We start from the raw sequence: 23,452 nt of genomic DNA on the forward strand, positions 1-23,452 counted from the left end.
TGTACTATGACTATGGGGGACTTTTTAAACATAATTTACTATGACTTTTATGACTATTTTATGACATACTATGAAATAACTTTTTGATATAATCATACTATACTGGGACATTTCTCTGACTGTTTTCATCCTATACTATGACTTTTTATGATTTTTTTCCTGGACATTCTATACTAAGACCAAATTTAACCTTTTCTGGATCTATGATTTTTAATGACATTTTCATGGCATACTTTATTATGACTTTTAATGACGTACTATACTATAACCTTTTATGGACATACTGTGCTTTGACTTTTCTAAACACATTTTATGGCATACTATGCTATGCCTTTTTAAAATATCAAGACTCTATTTCAACATACCACATAATTATCTTTTTATGACAATTTTATGGCATATATACTTTGACTTTTTAAATTGTACACAATACTGTGACATTTTTTATTAAATATTTTTAGCACCAATCAACACTATGACTTTTCATGGCAATTTTATATACTATGACTTTTTCAACATGTATTACTATGATATATGTAATTAAATTTGATGGCATACGACATGAGACTTTTTTCTCAAAATACTGTACTATGCCTTTTTTTCAACATACTATAGTATGACCTTTTCATTACTTTTTATCAAAATTCTGTAATATAGATTTTCTAAATTCCTTCTCCTCATACTATACTTTTATATTACGACATACTATACTAAGAATTTTTAATAACATACAATACTTTTTTACTTATTTTCCATCATGCTATACTTTGACTCTTTTATGTCCTTTTGTGGCAAACAATACTATATTATTTTTTTAAAGTACATTTTTATGTAGGATGGGGTATTAGGCAATTGTGGGTAAAAAATATATAATTATTAGAGATCCAGGGGATGGGGTACTGTTTAGAAAAACTTCACTCTGAAAGACTGGATCAACCTCATCACATGACAGATGCCACTGTTAATAACTGTGGTAGCTAAGATGCAAATAGCACATAGCCTACTATATTGTAGAGGATCTGCATCCATCCATCTATCCTTTAACACTTTAATCTCAGAGAATAATCTTAGAGAGTTTTTTTATAATACATTATAATTTATGAAAATTCTAGGAACATCACCCCCTTTCCCCCAGCTCCGGAATTACATTTATACTTCCCTACTATAGCTCTTATACGCCTTTGTTGAGTTTCAAGGTTGTATAAACTAAGAAATAAAAGCCTCAAAGTCTTTTACACATCCACATTTTTATTATTTTTTCATATCCTGGTTGCACACAGAAAATGAACTTTGACGTCAATGAATAGTGGGAATTTCATTTCATAATATTCCAATTTTCACATTGGAGTTGTTCAGAGATTACACAGCAATAGTGCATCTTAAAAACGTCATCAAAATGCAGTCAAAAGTATTTTGCTGAAACACAGCTTTCAGTCAACCTAATCCTTCTCTTTGCACTATATGGTATTGTTATTGCCTTTTTTCAGTGGACATGCTGAATAAATTGATTTATTTCTTCATACACAAAGTTATAGTATTCAAAATATAAAATGCCACATTCCAATGAATTTCACAAGTTTTAATTAAGAATAACTCTCCCATTTCCAGAAATGGGTTTAAAATGCAATGATTCCACAAAAAATATTCTGAGGAGAATATGTGAGATGGGCAACAGAATACATGATACCAAGAACATACAATACAAAGCATTAATATGAAACTATCATTACACTGAACTGAATCCGTTCCGAATTACAACGATCTGGTTATGACAATCATTCATTCCTGCATCTAATGAAATACTTTAGAAAAAATGATGATATTTTAAAGACCTCCAGATTTTTCATTTGTTTATCTAGCTTAAATCTTTTGAAAAACATGGATAAGATATGTCCACCTGAGTTTGGGTGAGATAAACTACCCAGCACCCCATTGCTCTAACCTCGGTCTCTCAGTAACAATGCACCTCACAGCACTGACCGTCTATGCCGCTGGCCTGAGTTTACCAAAACTGGGTAATTTGTAGAATTGTTTTTCTTGTATTAAGTGAACCACTGTGTATTGTGCTGGTCTCAGTTTCCCCAAAATCATTTAGCATGTATATATGTTTTCCCTCAGAAAAATCTTGATTCATTCACTGCTGCCTCTACGGTTTCTGTTTTTTCATATCATCTTTGAACGATCTGCTTCCAAAGGAGCAAAGCTCAAATTAGCACTGAGATATTTTGGGGGACAACCAATTTATATTTGTGGAGGAAATATGAAGAATGGCATTTCTAAAATCCTGTATTCCTCAGTAACTAACAATAACTAACAATGATAAGCTTTTAAGGGGTTGCGAACACATATTGTTCTGTGTGTTGGGTGTTAATAACATGCACACACCACACTGAACAAAGTACCCTCCAAAAACATTAAGGTTGGTGAAAAAGAAAAGCAACCTGAAAACCCCGTTCTTGTCTTGCGAAACCCAACCTAGTCGGCTATTCTCTGCAGGTAACAGGAAAACTAAAATGACAGATGGCCATATTACCATGTTAGGTTGTTGCTAATGCTAAGTGACACGCACACATGTACTGTACAATGACGCAGTTCAAATGCATTCTCAAACTGTATGTACAATGAGATTCCTTTGTACAGATGAGATAGAGAAAGAAGTCAAAGACAGGCTCAGTGGGAGATGAGGCACAATGTTCAGCAGTTTTGTGTTTCCTTGCTTTTCTCATATTTACTTGCACTAAAGCAAGTTTTAGTAAAACGTTGGAATATAACCATCATGGAAATTATATTACATTAGTTTCCATATTCAACTCATGTGGATTAACCAGAGCAGGAGTTGGGAGCTTTATGTTTCCAGGTTCTTCAGACATCGCTGGACAGCCATCGCTCTGAAATATCTTAAACCTGGTTGCTCAATGAGAAAATTTGTTTATTTGTTGGATTCATCTTGAAACATAAGCTATCTTTTGGGATCCTAGTTTAAGAAACAGGACTGTAAAACATTAATCTCTCCTGCTTCCTGAAAAACCATCACCTCATCAGTCTGGCTGCAGCCATTGAAATATATTTTCTAGCGTAAAGAAGTAGAGGTAAAATCTAACAACATGCCAATGCTAGACTCCAAATCAACCAGAGTCTTCCAGTACAGATGTTGGGAAGTTTTCCCTACCTGCATAAATTGAACTTTTATATTTTAAGATTATGGATCAAAATTAAACTGCAGGAGCAGTTCAAGCAGAGTTTTAGCAGGTCTGTGGGCACCCAACATTTCTGTGTACTTGCGCTCTAGTATTGTACAAGAAAAAGTTTCAATACTGAGTGGTTTGGAGTCAAACAAAAAAATTAAAACTTCCAGTGCTCGTCAATAAGTCAGTTGAGAGCAGAGGCCTCCCTCCTGAGTTATAAGGAGGAAATATTAAGACACTTGACAGCCAAGTCAGTTGTGTCATTGCCAAGCCATTAAGATCATGTAAATAAAAGGACGCCAGACTAATAGAACTCAACTATTTACAGCATTTGTACATCATCAGCTAGAAGAATCAGGGCCTGAATACATAAAAAAAAAAAAAAATCAGTTCCCAGAACAGCCCAACTAACTAGTTTTACAAAGCACAGAAGTTAATTTCTTCCTCTGCTCTTTAATAAGGTCTTCTCACAGTCATCTGTATGGTAACAAACCAAAGGAAATAGCCCTGTAAATACAGGCTGCTATTAATGAATTGTTAAAGTCTTAATTTCATTTTCATATCATAATGAATCAGAAATGAAGTCAAAGTACAGTTGGTTGGCCATTTCATGTGGATGCTGCTGGTTACAAGCTAACTAACACTGTGATGCAAATTATTTGAATGAGGGATGAGATCAACCTACCAATTGATTTGACCAGTCAGGGTTGTTAAAGAACATGTAGAAGACCCTACTAATGGATACAAAATGAAATGCCAGATTGAAGCCAGTTTGAACACATCAAAACTCAATTCAAGTGGCTCAATAAAACTCATAACAAACTTGGCAGCAAACAAAATATCTTTGTGCCGTACTTAAAAATACTGCATTTCTGGAAACCATCTTTAAGCAGCCATGGCATTGTATGCTCATATTCCCAAGGTGCTCTTAACATTTTGTCACATATACAGGCCCTGACTTCAACCCTGATGCCTTCACATGTTGATACAAACAATCATAAATTCATCAATAATAAAGAATAAAAAAAACAATTTGCAATTTGTATCAAAGGACAATAAAAGAGAATGTGTGTATTACAATTAATACACAGTTTATTCAAATGCTTATGAGGCAAAAGATCCCAAATTCAGACATTTGGAGGGAAGCAAATGTTATGATGAAGGAATGATGATGTTCTTCCCCATTTCCTAAATGGGTTAGAATGTACCGAATTCACAGAGGAATTCTATAAAATGACAGCTCTCTAACAACAATAACAACTACTGTACAAGAGACTACTACTATTGTTAATGTGTCTCTGGCTGTTACCAAACCCTGATGAAAGACAGGCTGATTGGTTTAAAAACACACGCACAAGTCAGCTTTCAACGTCTTGTGTAATTACTTTCAGCAGTTACAGAAACCAGGAGCTGAATTTAGAGGCGTTACCGCGGCAATGACTTCAATGTGCAGGTTTGACATAAAAGACACAAGGGAAGGGGGACAGCCAACAAACGACTCTCTCCATAGGACAGGTTTAGACAAAAGAGGCTACAATTATAATGTCCGCAGATCATATGAAATCATCCTGAATCGTCTTTGGCTGAGGCATTTGGCAATTCAACAATAAATGCAGACATTGCTGAGGGATGAATTTTGAGGCATCAATCAGATGTAGAGATAAGTAAGAAGGGAGAAGAGTGTTACACAGATTATATGACTGCATACACCGTGCACCATGGGAGGACCCGTCTTCTGACTAAACTTATGGATAAAAACACACACACACCACTATCGCTCCAAATGTCTCCACAAATCCATTTCTGAGGACAGGGCACAATTAACCAGTCAAGTAAAAAGTTGTGTATTAGTGCAAATGTAAAAAAAGAACACAATGAAATGGTTGTGGTGTGAATGAATGAAGCAGGGGAGAGAGAAATAACACAAGCCTATCCCTCTCACAACATGCAGGATCAAATAAACAAAACAGGTTGCCAGTTTGTGCTTATAATAAGTTTCCTCTCATTCAAAAGCATCTGCCAAGTTCATGCAAATCCTTGTGTCATGCCTGCATGTCTCCATGTTTGCTTTTTGCACTTGAAAATGCTCAAACCAGCTTTCATGTATTAGAAATACATGTTAGTATAGTAATGAAGAGACTGAATGTTTGTGTGTGTGTGTGTGTGTGTGTGTGTGTGTGTGTGTGTTTGATTTAAAGTCTGTTGAAATGTCAATTTGAAAAAACAGCAGCCTAACATGCAGATACTCGTATATGTAAGTGTGTGTGTGTGTGTGTGTGTGTGTGTGTGTGTGTGTGTGTGTGTGTGTGTGTGTGTGTGTGTGTGTGTATTTAAGTGAGGAGACAGACATACCAACATCTATAGCTGCAAATAACAACAGCTGTGGCGGGTTTACTGCTGTGTGCTTGAGAGTGTGTCTCTGTGTGTCTGAAGGGCACCACTGAAGAAAGTCAGAGGACTAGTGAGTAGGACGGTTTAACAGGGACACAATAATGGTGACAATGTTTGGACCATTCTGCCTTGAGAGGCTTCACATCTGGTCAGCTGGCCGTTGTGGATGTGTTCTGTGCCACACCTCTCCAAACCTTGAGTGTGTTTGGTTCTTCTCTCTTGTCTGACAAATCTGGATTTTCATATTTTTCTGGTTAAACGTCTTCTGCAGCTTCCAATGTGTTTGGCTCTGATGGCTCTTGGTTGGGCTGGGCTGGTTTGGTGCTTGCAATTTAAATGTGTCCAGGTTTTGATTGAGCCAGTCTGGCCTGGTTCTTAAGTTGTGGCAGGAAGACAGGGGGGACGTGTTGGGCTGGCAGTGTGGTTTGTTGATGTTTATTCAGTGGTTCAAGCAAGAGTTTGTTTCACTTTGGCCACAGCAGTTTAAATTGAGATTAGTTGCAGATGAAAATTAAATGCTGATCATCTCACCACAAAGTGATGGAGGTTATTGTCCTATATAGGCTGCCATTACATCTTACTGGTGGAACCATGCCATCCAAACTAATGTCTGGACAAACTGTTCTCATGTGGTTCTGGGCAAATTGAGTCACTGGATGGAAACAGCTGAGCTCTACTTGAGCGTAGAATTTCTTCTGCGTGTCAGTTTGCAGCACCACCGGGATATTCCTACACCAAACTACCAAAACTGCAACAATGTCACTAGATCCTGGTTCCTGGGATAGTCTGGGTTGGGTTGACTGTGCTGACCGCGTGTGTCTGATTTGGAGAGTAAGTCTTAGGACCCACCAGGAAAAGTTGATAAATACCAGGTGTGACTTGGTTATTCTGGATTCCGGGTCGCGTTTCTGTTCAATGAGTAGCATCTGAGCTTTGTATGAATTACGTTGTTGCTCTGGGTTAGGTCTGCTTGGTTATGAATCTGGCTCTGGGTAAGAGGTTCAGTCAGCAGAGGTACTAGACTCAGGACAGGCCAGAATGGGATGTGGTTCCGGTTTCTTGTTCAGTGGGAACTACTACTGGACTCAGGTCGGGCTTGAGTTGTGGTCCGATGAGCACCATACAGGGTCACTGATGCTATGTGGTTATTCTGCATCACCTGAGGAAGAGGGATAAAGAAAGTATGTGTTAAAATGGACTGGATTACATACAAAATGTATGGAGATTAAATATTCAGGATAAAGTAAATTGAAACAAAATGTCCATTACGAAGGCTTTGTTTAAAAAATACAGTTTCAAGCAAACTGAGACAAAGCAGCCAAAACTCTTAACTGGGGAAAATATTTAGAGAGACATAGGTTTGGGTAAAATCCTTAAGTGTACTCCTCTCTTAATATGGCATGCCAGTAATATTTATGGAGTAAAAAATGCCATCTATTTTAACTTCTGCACGATGTCAATGGAAAGCGCCTCAGGTAAAAATATAGATAAATTAAGATTTGGGGCAAAATGCCAAGATCACGTTCTGGTCCAAATCTGACCTGTGAGTTTGCACTATTCAAGCACTATTCTATTTATTGCATTGTACAATTTTGACAAGCTTGCAATGAAAAAAATAAACACTGCCAAAACTGTAAGTGGCTATGCAGACAACTGTATGTTGAAGTGGCAATCTCGCAGATTTGCAGTAAAGTAATTGTTTGTAAAGTCACTATCGCCGAATGAGGTAATACAATGGTGATTGAGCCAATGGCCTACTTATGAATCATTGCACTGTTTAAATATTTGCAGTATAATGAACTGGATGTCTGTGGCAACGTTCTTGAAAAAAAATGCCATATTAAGTTACTGCTAAACATTTTAGATATTTTTTTAAAGCGGATCACTTTGAATTATTGCAGGAATAATGGAACAATGATGAGCAGTCAAAGTGAGCTGTTAGGTGAAGAGCTGCAGGCTTGTAGACCTTCAACCTATCAGCAACGTAACAACTACTTTCACTTTCGCAGACTGTTCACAGACTCATGCCAAGTGCAGCATAAAATTAGATGACGGTTGCTCATAGTGATGGAAAAATGATGCCTATATTATATATATTGATAATGCCTGATTCTTTATTAAACCTAGACTAGATGTTTTGATGTCCTCAATATTGTGGAACCTGTAGTATTAAACCACATTTGCTTTTACCCCCAGTAAATAGGGTGACGCCAAATCAATCAGGACTGAAATCTTAAGTATTGCCACATTAATTATGGTTTCACACATATTGTACACATTGAATGCTTGCTAATGCTACAGTGATACGTGTTCTGACCTCAAAGATCATCCGCTGCAGTCCAAAGCAGAAGGTAGAGCCGAAGGGGTTGGTGTTATTGGCTGATGAGGACCTATCAAACAAAAACATCTGATCAGAGCAGACACTCATTTGGATAACGCCCCCAAAAAGTTTGCTATAAAAAGGCTGCAACTTGAATAACATAATATAATACATATAATTGTAAACCAACAACAAAATGAATAATATAACGTAAATTAATAAAATATGTTAACTAATTATCTTAAAATGTATGTGGGACAAATTTAAAATAATATTATATATAAATATGATACATTTTGTCTCTATAGATGCAAGAGCATGTTCTTGTACCTGTGGAGCACGACAGGTTTTTCCATTGGGTGACCGAGCAGTTCCTGAATCTGATCCCACTGACAGAGGAACAAGAAAGATTAAAGACAATTCAAGAGACAGCGCCAGTGGCAGTAGATAAAAAGGCTTGTTTATCTACTGCCTTGTATCACAAGGTCCAAGACCTGTATACAAAAGGGAACAACAACAAGACTGTGGCTGAAATTAGCTTCCAGGTGATAGAACTGCTGTTTCCAATGGCAGAATATATTCAGATGGACCAGTAAAGATCAAATGCTGTATCCTCTTTTCACTAAAACTAGTGATCATCTCCATAAGAATTTTCTTCAAGCTAATTGTGGGCATAGGATGATTTTAGTGGATGAAAGTGATATCACAAGAATTCCTCTGCAGTAACATCAGAAGATAACTGTTGCCCCAGTATAAAACAGATGTCATAATATCCAGCTTTGATGGATATGAAACAAATGGTTAACTCGTGATATGGAGGTTTTTAGAGATGCCAGAGAAAAACAACTGGTGGTAGAGTCCAAATTAGAAAGCTGAAATCACCATGCCAAGACACCATGTCAGATCGTTACAGCCCTGCCATAGCGCCACCTTGTGAATTTACAACAAAGCACTAAATTCTGTGTATAACTGACCTTGTTGTAGGTCGTTAACATGCAGTCCTCCGTCTGAGAATCGGTTCCTTCTAGAGTGCAAGGACACAAACACAGAGTAACTGGCATTAGATGAGAGGATAAATAATAACTAACATCATACCATTCCCACTGACACACATGGTTCATTCTTTGAGAGATTTATGACTGATAAGTGTCTCACCTTTCTTGATGACGAGTGGAATCTTAAAGTCACATCGATGATATCTGTGATGACAGAAAAACATGATCAAAGAATTGAAAATAAAACAAAGGACAGAAATGCTACAGTACAACTAGAGAAATAAGGGCTAACTTTATAACTTAATATCAGTTGTGGACGCAGATATTTACATATAAATGGTGCAGTATTAGGGTTGCAAAGGTTCTGTTTATTTCCATCACATGTATAGATAATTTGGCACCATCCCATTAAACATGAATTCAGTAAAATTACAACCCTCTGCATGCACAATGCATTCTCCAATCTTGTCATGTGATAAGCCGGGTAAGTTTTGATTACTGAAGTTAACATATACAGTATATATTGTTTTTTACAACATTTCAGTAAACCAGCAGATGGTAGCCTAAAGCAGAGTACACACTATATATTTTGTTCACACCTGCAAATCTTTGCTAGCTAGCCGTATCCACTTAGGATTTAGCTTGATTGGGGACTCTTAATTAATCTATTTCTGTTCATTCTTTATTGTAAAAAATGTATTTTACTCATTAGCTGTTCACTTTTAACCCTCAGTTTGCCCATAGCCCACACTTTCAAAGTACCTTTCCCCACTCACCACATGGCACATTTCAAATGATATATATTTTATGGCAAACTGATGAGTTACGCCTGTTTATGATATGGTAAAATGTTTGTTTCTTTCTGCATATAACAAGGTAAATACAGCCAAAGCCAGAATTAAGAAAACCTATGCGGTATTGTCAATTGATGACGGAAAGGATCTGGTAAACTGATAAAAACAATCATAAAGAAAGAAAGACACACAGAAAGAAGTAACTAGACCGTAAGATATTTACATATTGAAGTTGTAATGGCCGGGGTAGTTGGTATGGAGGACAAACTTCTTAACCAGGTGAGTTGCAGAGTCAAACAGGATATCCTTAAAAATAAGAAAACACAAACTTTAAGACTGCTTTTGCGTTTCATGTTTGTTACGACCAGCTAGTCCTATCGACTGCAAACAGCGGGGTGAGAAGAGACATCCCAAAACCCATTCATCATTACCAGCTAATATTAGAGAAGATGATTAACCTTCTCGTTCAGAGGATCTGAACACCAACTGACAGGATATTTCAGTGCAATATGACTGAAACAGACTTCACACTAACCAGAAGAATAATGTAATGCAGTTCAACAGTCCTGCAATAAATAATTAAATTAACTTGGTCTGAAGAACACTTACTGATGTATATAAAATTAAATTAAATTCAGTATTGGTATTATCCATCAACTAAAAATGTGACATTAAAAGGATACTTTAGGATTCTATGAAGTGTTTTTCAGTAACATTTTATGCTTCGTCACAGCCTTGATTGCTATCATTTCTCCCCAAAAAGTACATCACCTTCAACAAGCCGAGTGCCCAACATTGTAGCTGTTAATCAAAAAGTACCTCAAATATCTATGGTCTGTGGCCTAAAAAACAACTATGACTTAATTCAGCTTAAAGGAAATGAAGTGTCTCAAAAATGATATCACTGTATAAATACAACTAGATTAAAAACACCATCTCTGAAGTATACAAGATTATGCACACAAAAAAGGCTAAGCCGAGTCACTCACCACTCCGAGGGTGAAGTAGTTGAAGAAGTAGTCGTTACATTTAGAAGGAACCTGCTTGTGAGGTGACGGAGAGTGGATCTTCATCTTAAATAAACAAGAACATATGAAGATGTAGAGGATCAATATAATATATCGCTTCACTATTAATATTTATTTGAAGTTGTGTTTCTATCAATAACTGAATAATAACTGGCTTTCTATCTGTTTAATTATTAACTTTTTTAACCTGTTAGCATTTTTGTGTTGTGCAGGTACTGTACAGATTCTGCTTGTTTCTACTGAAAAAGGGTTTAAGGAAAGTGGTGAGATGAACCAAAAAAAACCAAAAACATTTATGACCATAAAGCCAGAACAATAAGCTGAAGACACACAAATGCTTTGCAGAAGAGCAGGATTGGTATATAATGCTCATCGGTTTGTCGCAGTTGACAACTTTCAGATTACAGTTATTTAATCCACTCTCAATATAAGGAATATCTTTTAGAGAAGCTTTGTCTTTACTAAATTGTGAAGCCATAATACAGAAAAACAGACCTTTAAGGACACAAATGCCCCCATTAAAACCAAAATGTTTGGTCTTACTGCCATAACAGCAGCAAATCCTGCATTCTTTTATATAAATCTTTCTGTCTAGAGCCCTGGTTTAAAAATTGTAGTTTTACCAATTTCCACCAGATTGTACCATTTTCTATTGTCATGGGGCATTTACAATGCCTATAAAAAGTATTCACCCCCCTTGGATGTTTTCCCCTTTTGTTGCTTTTATACATGAAATCATGGTCAATATAATTTGGCTTTTTTGACAAGAATTTGTAAAAAAAAGCTTCTTTCATGTTAAAGTGAAACCTGATCTGTACAAACTAATGTCAATTAAATATATAGTGTAAAATAAGTGTTTGCATAAATATTCACCCCCATTAAAGTGACTGACCTAATTCAACAGAGGTCCAGCTAGTTGATGCCAGCAGTGTCACAATTAGTGAAATGGAGATCACCTGAGTGCAGTTGATGTGTGTCAAGTGATTGTAGTATAAAAACACCTGTGTCTGGGAGGTCCAGTCTCTGGTTCATCAGTATTCCTGCTACAATTGCAACATGAAGACAAAAGAATACTCCAAGCAACTCAGAGAAAAGACAATTGAAAAGTATAAGTCAGGAGATGGCTACAAAAAGATTTCCAACTCACTGGACATCCCACAGAGTTCAGTTAAATCCATCATTAAGAAATGGAAGGAGTATGGCACTTGTTTAAATCTGCCTAGAGCTGGCCGTCCTCACAAACTGAGTGACCGGGCAAGAAGAAGACTGGTGAGGGAGGCCACCAAGACACCTACGACCTCTCTGAAGGAGTTAAAAGCTTCAGTGGCTCAGATGGGAGAGACTGTACATACAACAACTGTTGCCCGGGTTCTTCACCAGTCGAAGCTGTATGGGAGAGTGGCAAAGAGAAAGCCACTGTTGAAAAAAGCTCATGAAATCTCGCCTGGAATTCACCCAAAGGCATGTGGGAGACTCCAAGGTCAATTATTTGGTCTGATGAGACAAAAATTGAGCTTTTTGGCCATCAGACTAGGAGCTATGTTTGGCGAACACCAAACACTGCACATCACCACAAACACACCATCTCCACCGTGAAGCATGGTGGTGGCAGCACCATGCTCTGGGGATGCTTCTCAGCAGCAGGCCCTGGAAGGCTTGTAAAGGTAGAGGGGAACATGAATGCAGAAAAATATCGGCAAATCCTGGAGGATAATCTGACTCAGTCTGCAAGAGAACTACGACTTGGGAGAAGATTTATTTTCCAGCAAGACAACGACCCCAAGCATACAGCAAAAGCTACACAGAAGTGGTTCAAGACAACAAGGTGAATGTTCTGGAGTGGCCAAGTCAAAGCCCAAATCTTAATACAATCGAGAATTTGTGGCTGGACTTGAAAAGAGCTGTTCACGCCCGATCCCTGAGCAACCTGACATAGCTTGAGCTGTTTTGCAAGGAAGAATGGAGAAAAATTGCAGCGTCCAGATGTGCCAGCCTGATTGAGACATATCCACACAGACTCAGTGCTGTGATTGCAGCCAAAGCCAAAAGCATTCACCTCCAGGCCTGCACGGCCAACTCCTCCTGCCCCATGGCTGTCGGACTCAGTGCGTACTGATCGACGGAGCCTAAGAGCAGCTGAGCGTAAATGGAGAACAGGCAAACTCCCGGAGGACCTTCTTAACTTCCAATCTCTCCTTTCCACTTTTTCCTCCTCTCTAGCTACTGCTAAAGCGGCTTTTTTCCGCTCTAAAATCCTAACCTCTGCTTCCAATCCTAAAAAACTCTTTGAAACTTTCTCTTCACTCCTCCAACCCCCACCCCCTCCTCCTACTTCCTCCCTTATGATTTCGCCAACTTCTTTGACAAGAAGGTAAACGATATCAGATCCTCCTTCTCTCAGCCCCCCTCTCACTGTCCACCCTCTCCCTCTCTACCCTCTCCAGCTCTTCCCCCTCAGCTCCCCTTCCCTCTCCACACCCCATCTTACCCTATTTTGCTCCCCTCTCCCCTAACGAGGTCCTCGACCTTGTTACATCTAACCGCCCCACCACATGCTCCCTTGACCCGATCCCCTCCCCTCTTCTTCAGTCTATTGCAACTGAACTCCTTCCTTTCCTCACCCACCTCATCAACACATCTCTCGTCTCGGGATGCTTTCCCTCGGCTTTCAAGACTGCCAGAGTCACCCCCCTTCTGAAAAAACCATCACTTGACCCCTCTGATGTCAAGAACTTCAGACCGGTTTCTCTTCTACCCTTTCTATCCAAAACGCTTGAACGCGCTGTCTCTAAACAACTGTCTTCCTACCTCCACCAGAACAACCTCTTGGACCCCCACCAGTCCGGGTTCAAGGTGGGTCACTCGTCAGAGACGGCCCTCCTTGCGGTGACAGAGTCGCTTCACGCCGCGAGAGTGAACTCTCTCTCCTCTGTCCTGATTCTCCTGGACCTGTCAGCGGCATTTGACACGGTGAACCACCAGATCCTCCTCTCCACCCTCGAGGGGATGGGCGTCTCAGGCTCTGCACTCTCCCTGTTTGCATCCTACCTGACAGGCCGATCCTACCAGGTGACATGGAGGGGGCCCGTGTCGGAACCACGCATGCTGACTACGGGGTTCCACAAGGTTCAGTTCTGGGCCCCCTTCTCTTCTCGCTCTACACAACATCTCTGGGTTCTGTTATTCGCTCGCATGACTTCTCTTACCATTGTTATGCCGATGACACCCAGCTGGTCTTGTCATTTCCTCCCGGTGACACCCAAGTGGAGGCACGCATTGCTGCGTGCTTGGCTGACATCTCGAAGTGGATGGCGACACACCACCTGAAGCTCAACCTGGACAAAACCGAGCTACTGTTCCTCCCGGGGAAGGGTTGCCCGCACCGAGACCTGTCCATCACCATTGATGATGCCGTGGTGACGCCAACTCGGACTGTGAGGAATCTGGGTGTGACCCTGGACGACCAACTGTCGTTCTCAGCAAACATTGCATCGGTCACACGCTCCTGCAGATTCCTCCTCTACAACATCAGGAGGATTCGCCCCTTCCTCACTGACGAGACGGCGCAGGTGCTCATCCAGGCTCTGGTCATCTCCCGCCTGGACTACTGCAACTCACTACTTGCCGGAGCCCCGGCGTCGGCCATCAGACCTCTGGAGCTTGTCCAGAAAGCTGCAGCACGTCTGGTGTTCAATCGCCCCAAGTTCTCCCACACAACTTCCCTTCTCCGTTCTCTACACTGGCTCCCTGTAAGAGCTTGCATCCAGTTTAAGACTCTGGTGCTAGCCTACAGGGCAGTGAAAGGAACAGCTCCTTCCTATCTCCAGGCCATGGTCAAGCCCTACACCCCCGCCCGACCACTTCGCTCTGCTGCCTCGGGGCGATTGGTTGTCCCGTCGCTCAGAGGTCCCTGGGGCCGATCGACCCGGTCACGGCTTTTTTCTGTCCTGGCCCCACAGTGGTGGAATGAACTCCCCACTGACGTCAGGACAGCAGAGTCGCTGCCCATCTTTCGGCGCAGGCTGAAAACTCACCTCTTCAAGAAGTACTACCCTGAGCCTTCCTCGTAGCACTTATTGCATTCGTATTAGTTGTTGCACTTATTGTATTCGTATCAGTTCGCTGCACTTATTGTATTCATATTCGTTTATTGCACTTATCTTATTCGTATTAGTCTGGTGCAATTATTGTTTTCGTAGTAATTTGCTTCTGCACTATACTTTTGCTCTGGTTTATGCTTTTAGATGCTTGTTTAAGAAAGGAGATGCACTTATGACTTCTGGTGACTAGTAGTTCTCTTGAATACCTATGTTGAATACACTTCCTGTAAGTCACTTTGGATAAAAGCGTCTGCTAAATGACTGTAATGTAATGTAATCTACTTAATACTGACCTGAAGGGGGTGAATATTTATGCAATCATTTACTTTACCTTATATATTTTTAATTAATTGACATTATTTTGTAAAAATCTGTTTTCACTTTGATATTAAAGAGTTTATTTTTGCAAATTCTTGTCAAAAAAGCCAAATTATATTGACCATGATTTCATGTATAAAAGCAACAAAAGGGTGAAACATCCAAGGGGGTGAATACTTTTTATAGGCATTGTACATTCTATTTTCATGGTCTCCACGAGGTGCTTTGTGGCTGTTTTATACATTTGATGGAATGCATCAGCATCAGTACTGTTGCTTATCATTGACATATTCCACATTCCACATTGTGACAAAAAACATCTTCCTAGCATTAAGTATACAGAAAATTATTCAATTAAAATTATTTTTGTTTTTCATGACAACAGTAGCATGTAAACAACATGGCCTTTATAGGGTTTATATTCTAAGATGAATGGTAATTTGGTAGTTATGATCCGGAATGATTTTGTTAATGATATCAATAATTTTATGACACAGACATTTTCGTCCTCTCGGGACATCAGAGTAGTTTTTTTTGCACAACAGTTAAGTTATCAATAGGTTGCCTCTTTATGATTGATTATTTCAGATTATTTTCAGGGCATAGTGAAGATAACACAAGTAGTTCAAACAATAACACTAAAACATAAAACACTAAAAAAACAGTTTTTCTACCTTGTCCTCAGACTTGTAGAAGACTTTATGTGGCGAGCCCAGAGCACCCAGTACATCCTGACAGGAATCTCCAAAGTAGATGCTCCTTTCTAGGGACCTCACTTTAGAATCAGCCATCACACCTGGACCACAGCCTGCACTCACGTTACAATAGAACATGAAAGGAAATTATTTAATCTCCAGATAAATGACCCCAAAAAAAAATATCAAATAGCATGTCAGTGTGATTGATTGTCTGTCTGAGAGTCGACTGTTGGACAAATATCTTTTTAAGGTTACCATACAGCTAGTGCTTCTAAATATGTGATACATCATTTTACAATTATTAAATAGTAATACAATTAGTCTGCAGTGGAGGCAGCCAAATTTATTGTTATCAAAATGGCTTATGTTTTAGCAAAAACAATCCAAATTATGTTTATTGCCAATTTAAAAAAAATTGGGAGCAGTGTTACAGAATGTGGAATGTCATGGAAAATATGGGAGCAAGAGAAGGAAAACATCCTTTGAATCTTAACTGTAAATATGAGGATGCGTGAGGAAAACAATTTGGACCACGTTGATTATAATCATAAATCTTAGTTTGCAGTCCTCCAGACGTGCACAGACACAGAGATATTTGTTACCTGCAGTGAGAAGGTGGAGTTTGAGCCCCAGAGGCCCTGCACCATCTCTCAGGACATCAACACTCTCTGCAAAGATGTTACCAAGGAAACACGCCAACGGCATCACGGGAGCCCTGAGGGAAGACAGTTCAGTTTGACACGTTACATTTTGGAAACTCCACAAAATCCTCCCACATGGTGTGGTTTTCTTTGGCTACATTGGACAATAATGATTGAAGTGGCGCTTACTGCCCAATATTTACAATAACCATAAAAGGTTAGAAAGACATGTTTGTTTGTTTGTTCACAGCGGAGGCATGCAAATAAAACAAAGTTATTTTTTACAAATTCTAGCTAGCATGGGGGGAGTAATGGATTTACAAATGCTTTTTTTGTGATTGAAGTATTCCTTTAAACAATGATTAGGTAATTCTTTCACAAGGAGTTTACTCCAATGCTGCCAATTCTTTTGTTTTTTGGTTAACAGTTTTCAGTAAATTAGTTTGTATATGTTTGATGTATATTCATTGTGAGTAGTTTGATGTAGATTTATATAATGCTTTAACATCTTCATTGGTCTTTTTAGAATAATAAACTCTGTGCACCGTTCAGTAGAGGTATGTCCACCATGAATGATATCTAGTTTGTGTATCTGCATGTGTGTGTGCAGGTTACCTTGTTTCTTGCAGGTTGTTGCCAGTGTAGATGTGCATCCTCTTGACCATGGCCCCATGTGGAATCTGCAGGGAGGCCAAACCCATGGCAAAGTTAGGCTGCCAAGGCAAAACAACTGGGGGTAGTATGGGACTGGTATATGTTATGTTTTTGTGTGCACAACAATAGATGTTTTACAGAAATACATTTTTCTCAGGGAAGAAAGATGATATCATTCAGTCATAACACTATGACTGACCTAAATAAATACCCATGTTCAAGAGGTAAAAACTCATCACTGATTGGTCACACAGCCTTTTAATCCAAGATCATTAGCATTAACATTTTCAGCATTAAGATCAATGGATAGTTAAAAATATATATTGTTTAAATGCAACATAAAGTAACCACGATAAAAATGATTAAATTAATTGAATTGAATAAACATTTTCAGAAGTTTGAAAAATGGGGGGAGGGAAATCACCAAAAATATGGGAAAGAATAGGGGTCATATTATGCTCTGAGCACAATGCAATACAAACACTTCACGAACAAAGTATCATTTTTATCTAAAAAATGCATTCAGGTGACATTGAAGACAGGAAACAAACCAGCTTTAGACAAAGAAATGCAAATAATCTTAGTCAAACTAGAGGCCGAAACTACCACAACACTACAGCTCACAAGCAAGCCAAAGCTGTGGTTTCAGTAAATCAAACAAAACTTTTTAAGCAACTCAGCATGTAGCTCAGGGCGGATTGGAAAGTTTAAGAAATAATCAATGCATTTACTAAGATATCACAGATATGTTGGAGCAGCATGATGGCTAAACCAAAATGATTAGATAAGATGCAAAAACCTTGTCAATGGGATACAAAGTAATCTGAAAACATCAATATGTGATGTGTGCTTTCACAGTAGCAAGCTGCAGAATGAAGCAGACGGCAGAGCAGCTGGTTTATGACACGCATCACCCAAGACATCCACAGCTGTACAGTACAAACAGTAAAACATCTGTCTAGTTATACAAACCTCAATCCAAAATCAAATCCACAAAGGCAAAAACCTAACACTATATGTTTGCATGAACACGCAGTTCATACATATAATGTCATATTGTCTTGAGAATATGAATTTGAAGATGCTGGGCGTCGGCTTTGACTTGGAGAATTTAACTATGAACTCCTTTTGCCTGAGCAAACCCACATCCTTAAACTTCCTACAGCAGTCAGATTTTTACTGTTTACTTAACACTGCATTGCGTCTGACATCTCAATTGACTAACACTGGAATTCTTATTTTGTGCATTTTGAGATCTGTCATAGTTCCTTTTTATGTTTCAGAATCTGCCACAAAAGTTCTGCATCCTGGGGTGGGATGAGGACCACATTTCTAAGAATTTAGGAAAACTCACACCCAGAAAAAAAAATCTTTGTGTTTAAGATTAACAAACAGACAATCACATTCTGCATATGGTTTCTTCATTCAGTCCTACGTTATTAATTATCACAAGTTGACAGGTATTAAAGGACATGCTCAAGGCAAACAAAAAGCATGAGCTCACACTGTTCCATATAAAGGGTAATCACTCCAACCACACGGCTGCCTCCATTCCCCTGGGATGTGAGGAAACGACCTCTCAGCCCTTCTATAACTGGCTGACAAGCAAATTGATTCTTACCTCGTATTTTGGAGCTTCATTCCATGAGTCCAGTTGGAAGGAGAAGGACAGGCCTCGAAAGTTGAGATGGAACAACTGCTCTGCAGCATTGTAAACTAGATGAAGACAAAAAGATTCATAAAAGAGATGAGATAAAAAGGTAGGTTCATTTGTGGGACATCCTTAATGTGTTTATGCCTTGTGAAGTACCTCCAGGGTGCGTAGCTCCAAATGACTGGTCTATTTGCTCTATTGTGGGGGCAATGGCCTGAGAGTTGAAATGGACTCCACTGAAACACAAACACACACACACACACACACACACACACACACACACACACACACACACACACACACACACACACACACACACACAGTTACATCTATTAACATCCATACAGGATGTGCTGCATTAGTTGAGGAGCTATTGTCAGAGAATTGTAATAGATTCCACTGAGAGACAATCATAGACACAGAGTTTAAGAAACACATTAACGCAGGCGGACTCAATTACTGTGACATCTTACACTTAGTAGCTAACTAAGACTAATGGACACTGTAAACATGCAATGACCATATAGACCCCTGCCTGTAGATAAAGGACATATTACAAGATGGTTTAAGTTTCTAATTGCCTTTGACTTCACTTTGGCATTTTCATATGTACTCACCAGTATTTCAACTTGACTTTGCTCAGGTCATACACTTCAATCACCTGTCCCTCAAAAAGATGAAAAAGGTTAGGGTACAATGGATACAAAACAAATGGTCAATTAAATGTCAGTAACAAGGTCAGAGGAGTCTAATATATTTGTCAGATGCTGCTTCTAAGTAACTGTGGATAAATACCACAGTCCTCTCTCCTTAATATCTGTAGTGCAACTCTAAGTTAAATTAAATCCCTATTAACATTCCCGCCTTATATCAACTAAAAACAAGTCGTATTCAGACCCTGAGCTTATAGAGAGGCAGTCAGTCTCTTTAAATGCGCTAAATCTGAAATTCAGAACATTAATATAGCAGCAAACAACTATTGGCTATAAAAATATATAGTGGAGTAATGTCAACCTGAGCAGAGAATGAAGTCGTTCTCTGTGTTGTTGTTTTTTACGTAGCCTGTCCAGCCTTGCGTGCATGTTTGAGCATGTGAGTCACAGCGTGTGTGCCCTACAGGCTAGCCAATCGCTACTGCTCTGCACTGCACTCATATGGCTGCTTCAGTTGATAAGGACTTTCCTACCCAAGGCACCGTCCTGGAAGCGTAATGCCCACCCTTTGGTTCCACCCAGGTAAAAACTGTTGGCTCTGTCAGCACTGTTGCCATTAGCACCGTGGAGGGGTTTCCTCAATCACAAATATGCTCTGAATTTGGAATTTCGTACCTTAGAGTCTTTTAAAATCAACAATGTTCACCTTCAGTCTCTGATTTGTGGCATCAAACAGCAGTTTAATCCCATCCTGAGTCAAGTTCAGTATGAGGTCATGGCTGAGTGGTGTCTGGAGGGGAGATAAACAAACTAATGAATTAACAGAGAGGCCATCATGAACAGATATGCAGATAGGCAAACAATCAAAATCAGCAGTTTTTCATCTTAACTCAAGAGAAACAAGACACACAACAAGATTTTAAATGAGACATACATCATTGTTTCAATAAAGACACATTACAAACTTCTTGGGGGATCCTTTGATGCATTTTAAAGAATTGTGAAGATAAGAGCATGACACTAACGTCAAAAAAATAAACCTTTCAGTGCTCTCTGGTGGACACACTTTATATTGGCAGCAATATAATTTAAGTACCTCAAACATATGTTTGTAATTTCTGTAACTAATCAGCTTAAAAGCAGGGCGCTACATTTTATTTTTTACCAAAAATATTGTAAAAATCTGAATATTTGGGGTTGTTAAATGACTGGAACTACTATTCTTAAACAAGATGATTTACATTGTTGTGCAAGTGTGACATTAAGAGCACATAAAAAAAAAGACATTTGGCCATCTCACCTGTTCACTGTATAGCACCTGGACATTTTTGATGATGCGGCAGTGTTTCTGCAGAATAGAGATGGCCTGGGCCAATGGCATCCCTGAAAACACAGACATGCATGCAAACAAATGTAAAGAGAAGCAACTGCTTTTCTTATGGAGCTTTAGTCCACATCAGTTAACAATAACATGTGCATGCAAGGAAAATAATCTAAAATGTGCTTTAATGTAACATGAATGAATAGCTTTTAGTCTAAATCTCTTTATCCATCTTTATAGAACTTGAAAAAGTTGTAAAACTCACCTAAGGCAAATTCCCATTGCTCATTTCCTAGTGATCTCTCAGGCACCACTTCCAGGTCCAGCATTGGCAAGTAGTGGGGGGCAGCTCACCTCAAGACACAATGGGACCCTCTGAGGGACCCTTTCACTTCGCCTGTCTGTCCCTGATCACAGCACAGTCTCAATAGTTTCAGATGGCTATTTAATTCATAACTCTATCTACTTATTGTCCCGCATGAGAGCATCAAGCAGCTCCTACAACTATGGGTTACAGTGAAAGGTGGCCAGTTTCTCACATGTCATATGGGATTTTTTTTTTTTAATTAAATATTCAAACTGACATTCACTTAAGACTGAACACCTCAGACTTACATACGTTTTGTATCAACAGTTTAACAAGTTACCCTGGGAAATCTGACAGCTTGCACACAAACAAATGATGCAACCTGCCAGGCAACCTAAACTTACAAGGACAGCTGTCAGTTACCCTATTACCCGTTTGTGTGGTTTTAAATCGATACGGATAAAAAAAAATGAATTCGCTCGATTCGACGTCAGGAATAAACAAACAGCTTAGTCAGACGTCTCCAGCAGGCTTCAATGTTACATCAACCTGTCCGGTTACTGTGCTGTCCTAGGTTTTCAAACAGACCAACAGATCCAGTGATAAACACCTAAAACAATGAGGCACGGAAAATAACGTATGCACCCCCGACTATCCTCACTGTCGGCCCCGTTATCTGTCACTGCCGGGCGGTTACGAAAGCACCAAAGATCGACAACAACACTGTGTGTTGGCGCTCCGGCTAACGTTAGCTGACGAGCTAGCTGCCCGGCGCCTAATGGTTATATAGTATAAATATAAATAACGCATGTGCAGAAAATAATTCTGAATTCATAACAAAGAAAATGAATATTGCGGTTCAGACAGGCACGACATGAACAAAGAAAGCACGCCGAGCCGTCGGCTGTCTCTGCTGTCTTTCTTTCCTCCTTTCAACCAAGGTTCACGCTTTGGAGCTAGCTCTGCTGTCGCTCGTGATCAAATTCCCCGCTGTGAGACGCTTTCCTCATAACTCGTAAACTAGTCCACCGGTAAATGCCCACCGTGTCCTTTGCTCGGGTCTAATTTGTCTTCAATGTCAGGCGCAGATAAGAGCAACACAGTGTCCAAACAACAGCAACTTCAGGCATCAACAACAGCCAGCAGGATCAGCTGATAATTCAACTTCCTGTGTTCGACGCACGTTCTTGGTTGACGTGATGACGTCACGGTCAGCTGACACTGATTGCGTTTCAAAATGTGCCCAATATATAAAAATCCGAAGCTTATGAAAAGCAAGAGAGAACGAAACTCTTTCACCTTTACTATTGTAACAAGGGTTAAACTAAAGAACCCCCAATTATTTAATTTAATTTCTATTTATTTTTATTTGATTTTTATGTAAGCCATATTTGCTATATTTAGCTTACATTGTTTGTACTCAACTTTATTTTGTAATTTAAAGTGCTTTTATATGTTTATACATATGTATCTGAATAGGTGTTTCAAATTTGCCGTCATTGTTTTCTATGTGAGATTTAAATAAAGACAACAAAACACAAACCAGCTAACAGATCATTTGGCAGGTATACAAATAGCTTCTTTGAGGTCAATAAGGCTTATCGGCCAGCCATTTATTTATTTTTTTAATTAATGTATAAATTATAAAGCCCTAAAAGAGACATTGAAGGTTAAACAAAAGGGTGTGACTTACTTTCCATTTAGCTATCTATGATAGCTGTGGCAAATCAGTCCTCGGATAAGAATTAGCCATCTAGCACATCCTGCTGTCCCTCCAGCTCACTCCCAGTCGCCAGAAGAGGGGAGACGAGCAGGGGAAAGCTCCGGAGACAGACCTTCAGCTAGTTGAGTTCACTTGCCACATTTATGAGATGAATGAGATAAGGAAAGTTTCATTCCACACACAAATGTACAGGGTCAGAAAAAAAGCACATATTCAATTTCAGTGGATAGATGCCTTTTGTAAAGTGGAAGACATATTTGACATGTGACAGTACAAAAGGCACAGGATTAAACATTAAATGAATGGTGACTGAATTCCATTTAACTAGTATGTCCTCCAGTGACAAGTCAAGCAGCGGTGGAAGAACTATTCAGGTCTTTCACTTTAGTTAAAATAGCAATACCACATTATGAAAGTCCTGCATTCAAGATATTACTTAAGTACAAAAATGTTAGCATCAAAGTATACTTCAAGTACCTACTCATAATGCAGAATAGACCATTTCGGAACAATACATTATTGTATTATAATTATTGATGCATTAATGTGTTCATCGCTTTATTGCTGCAGCTGGTGAAGTTGGAGCTCATTTTAATTTTAGCCTATATTTTTGTCCTGTACATTACTTTACTGGGTAGCTAGTGAATTTCCCCCTGGTGACGAATTCAGT

General features: G+C 39.2%; 1 protein-coding gene across 2 annotated transcripts; it reads right to left on the reverse strand.

Annotated features, from left to right (window-relative positions):
• Window positions 1–1,244: 1,244 nt before the first annotated feature.
• Window positions 1,245–22,183, reverse strand: phaf1 (phagosome assembly factor 1). Of its 2 annotated transcripts, none has more exons than XM_054620314.1 (16): window positions 21,018–22,183; window positions 20,732–20,814; window positions 20,138–20,221; window positions 19,396–19,439; window positions 18,935–19,014; window positions 18,746–18,840; window positions 17,086–17,150; window positions 16,432–16,544; window positions 15,806–15,939; window positions 10,675–10,758; window positions 9,909–9,991; window positions 9,052–9,095; window positions 8,871–8,917; window positions 8,227–8,285; window positions 7,894–7,966; window positions 1,245–6,735 (listed from the first exon to the last, which is right to left on the reverse strand). In XM_054620314.1, the coding sequence occupies exons 1-16, from the start codon at window positions 21,079–21,081 to the stop codon at window positions 6,640–6,642; spliced, it is 1,248 nt and encodes a 415-aa protein (XP_054476289.1). In that variant the 5' UTR covers window positions 21,082–22,183; the 3' UTR covers window positions 1,245–6,639. The 2 variants fall into 2 exon arrangements, with proteins under 2 accessions (XP_054476289.1, XP_054476288.1); XM_054620313.1 differs by having other exon boundaries at window positions 8,871–8,920.
• Between the last annotated feature and the right edge of the window lie 1,269 nt (window positions 22,184–23,452).

This window comes from Anoplopoma fimbria, chromosome 19 (genome assembly GCF_027596085.1).
Source record: "Anoplopoma fimbria isolate UVic2021 breed Golden Eagle Sablefish chromosome 19, Afim_UVic_2022, whole genome shotgun sequence".
Lineage (NCBI taxonomy): Eukaryota > Metazoa > Chordata > Actinopteri > Perciformes > Anoplopomatidae > Anoplopoma > Anoplopoma fimbria.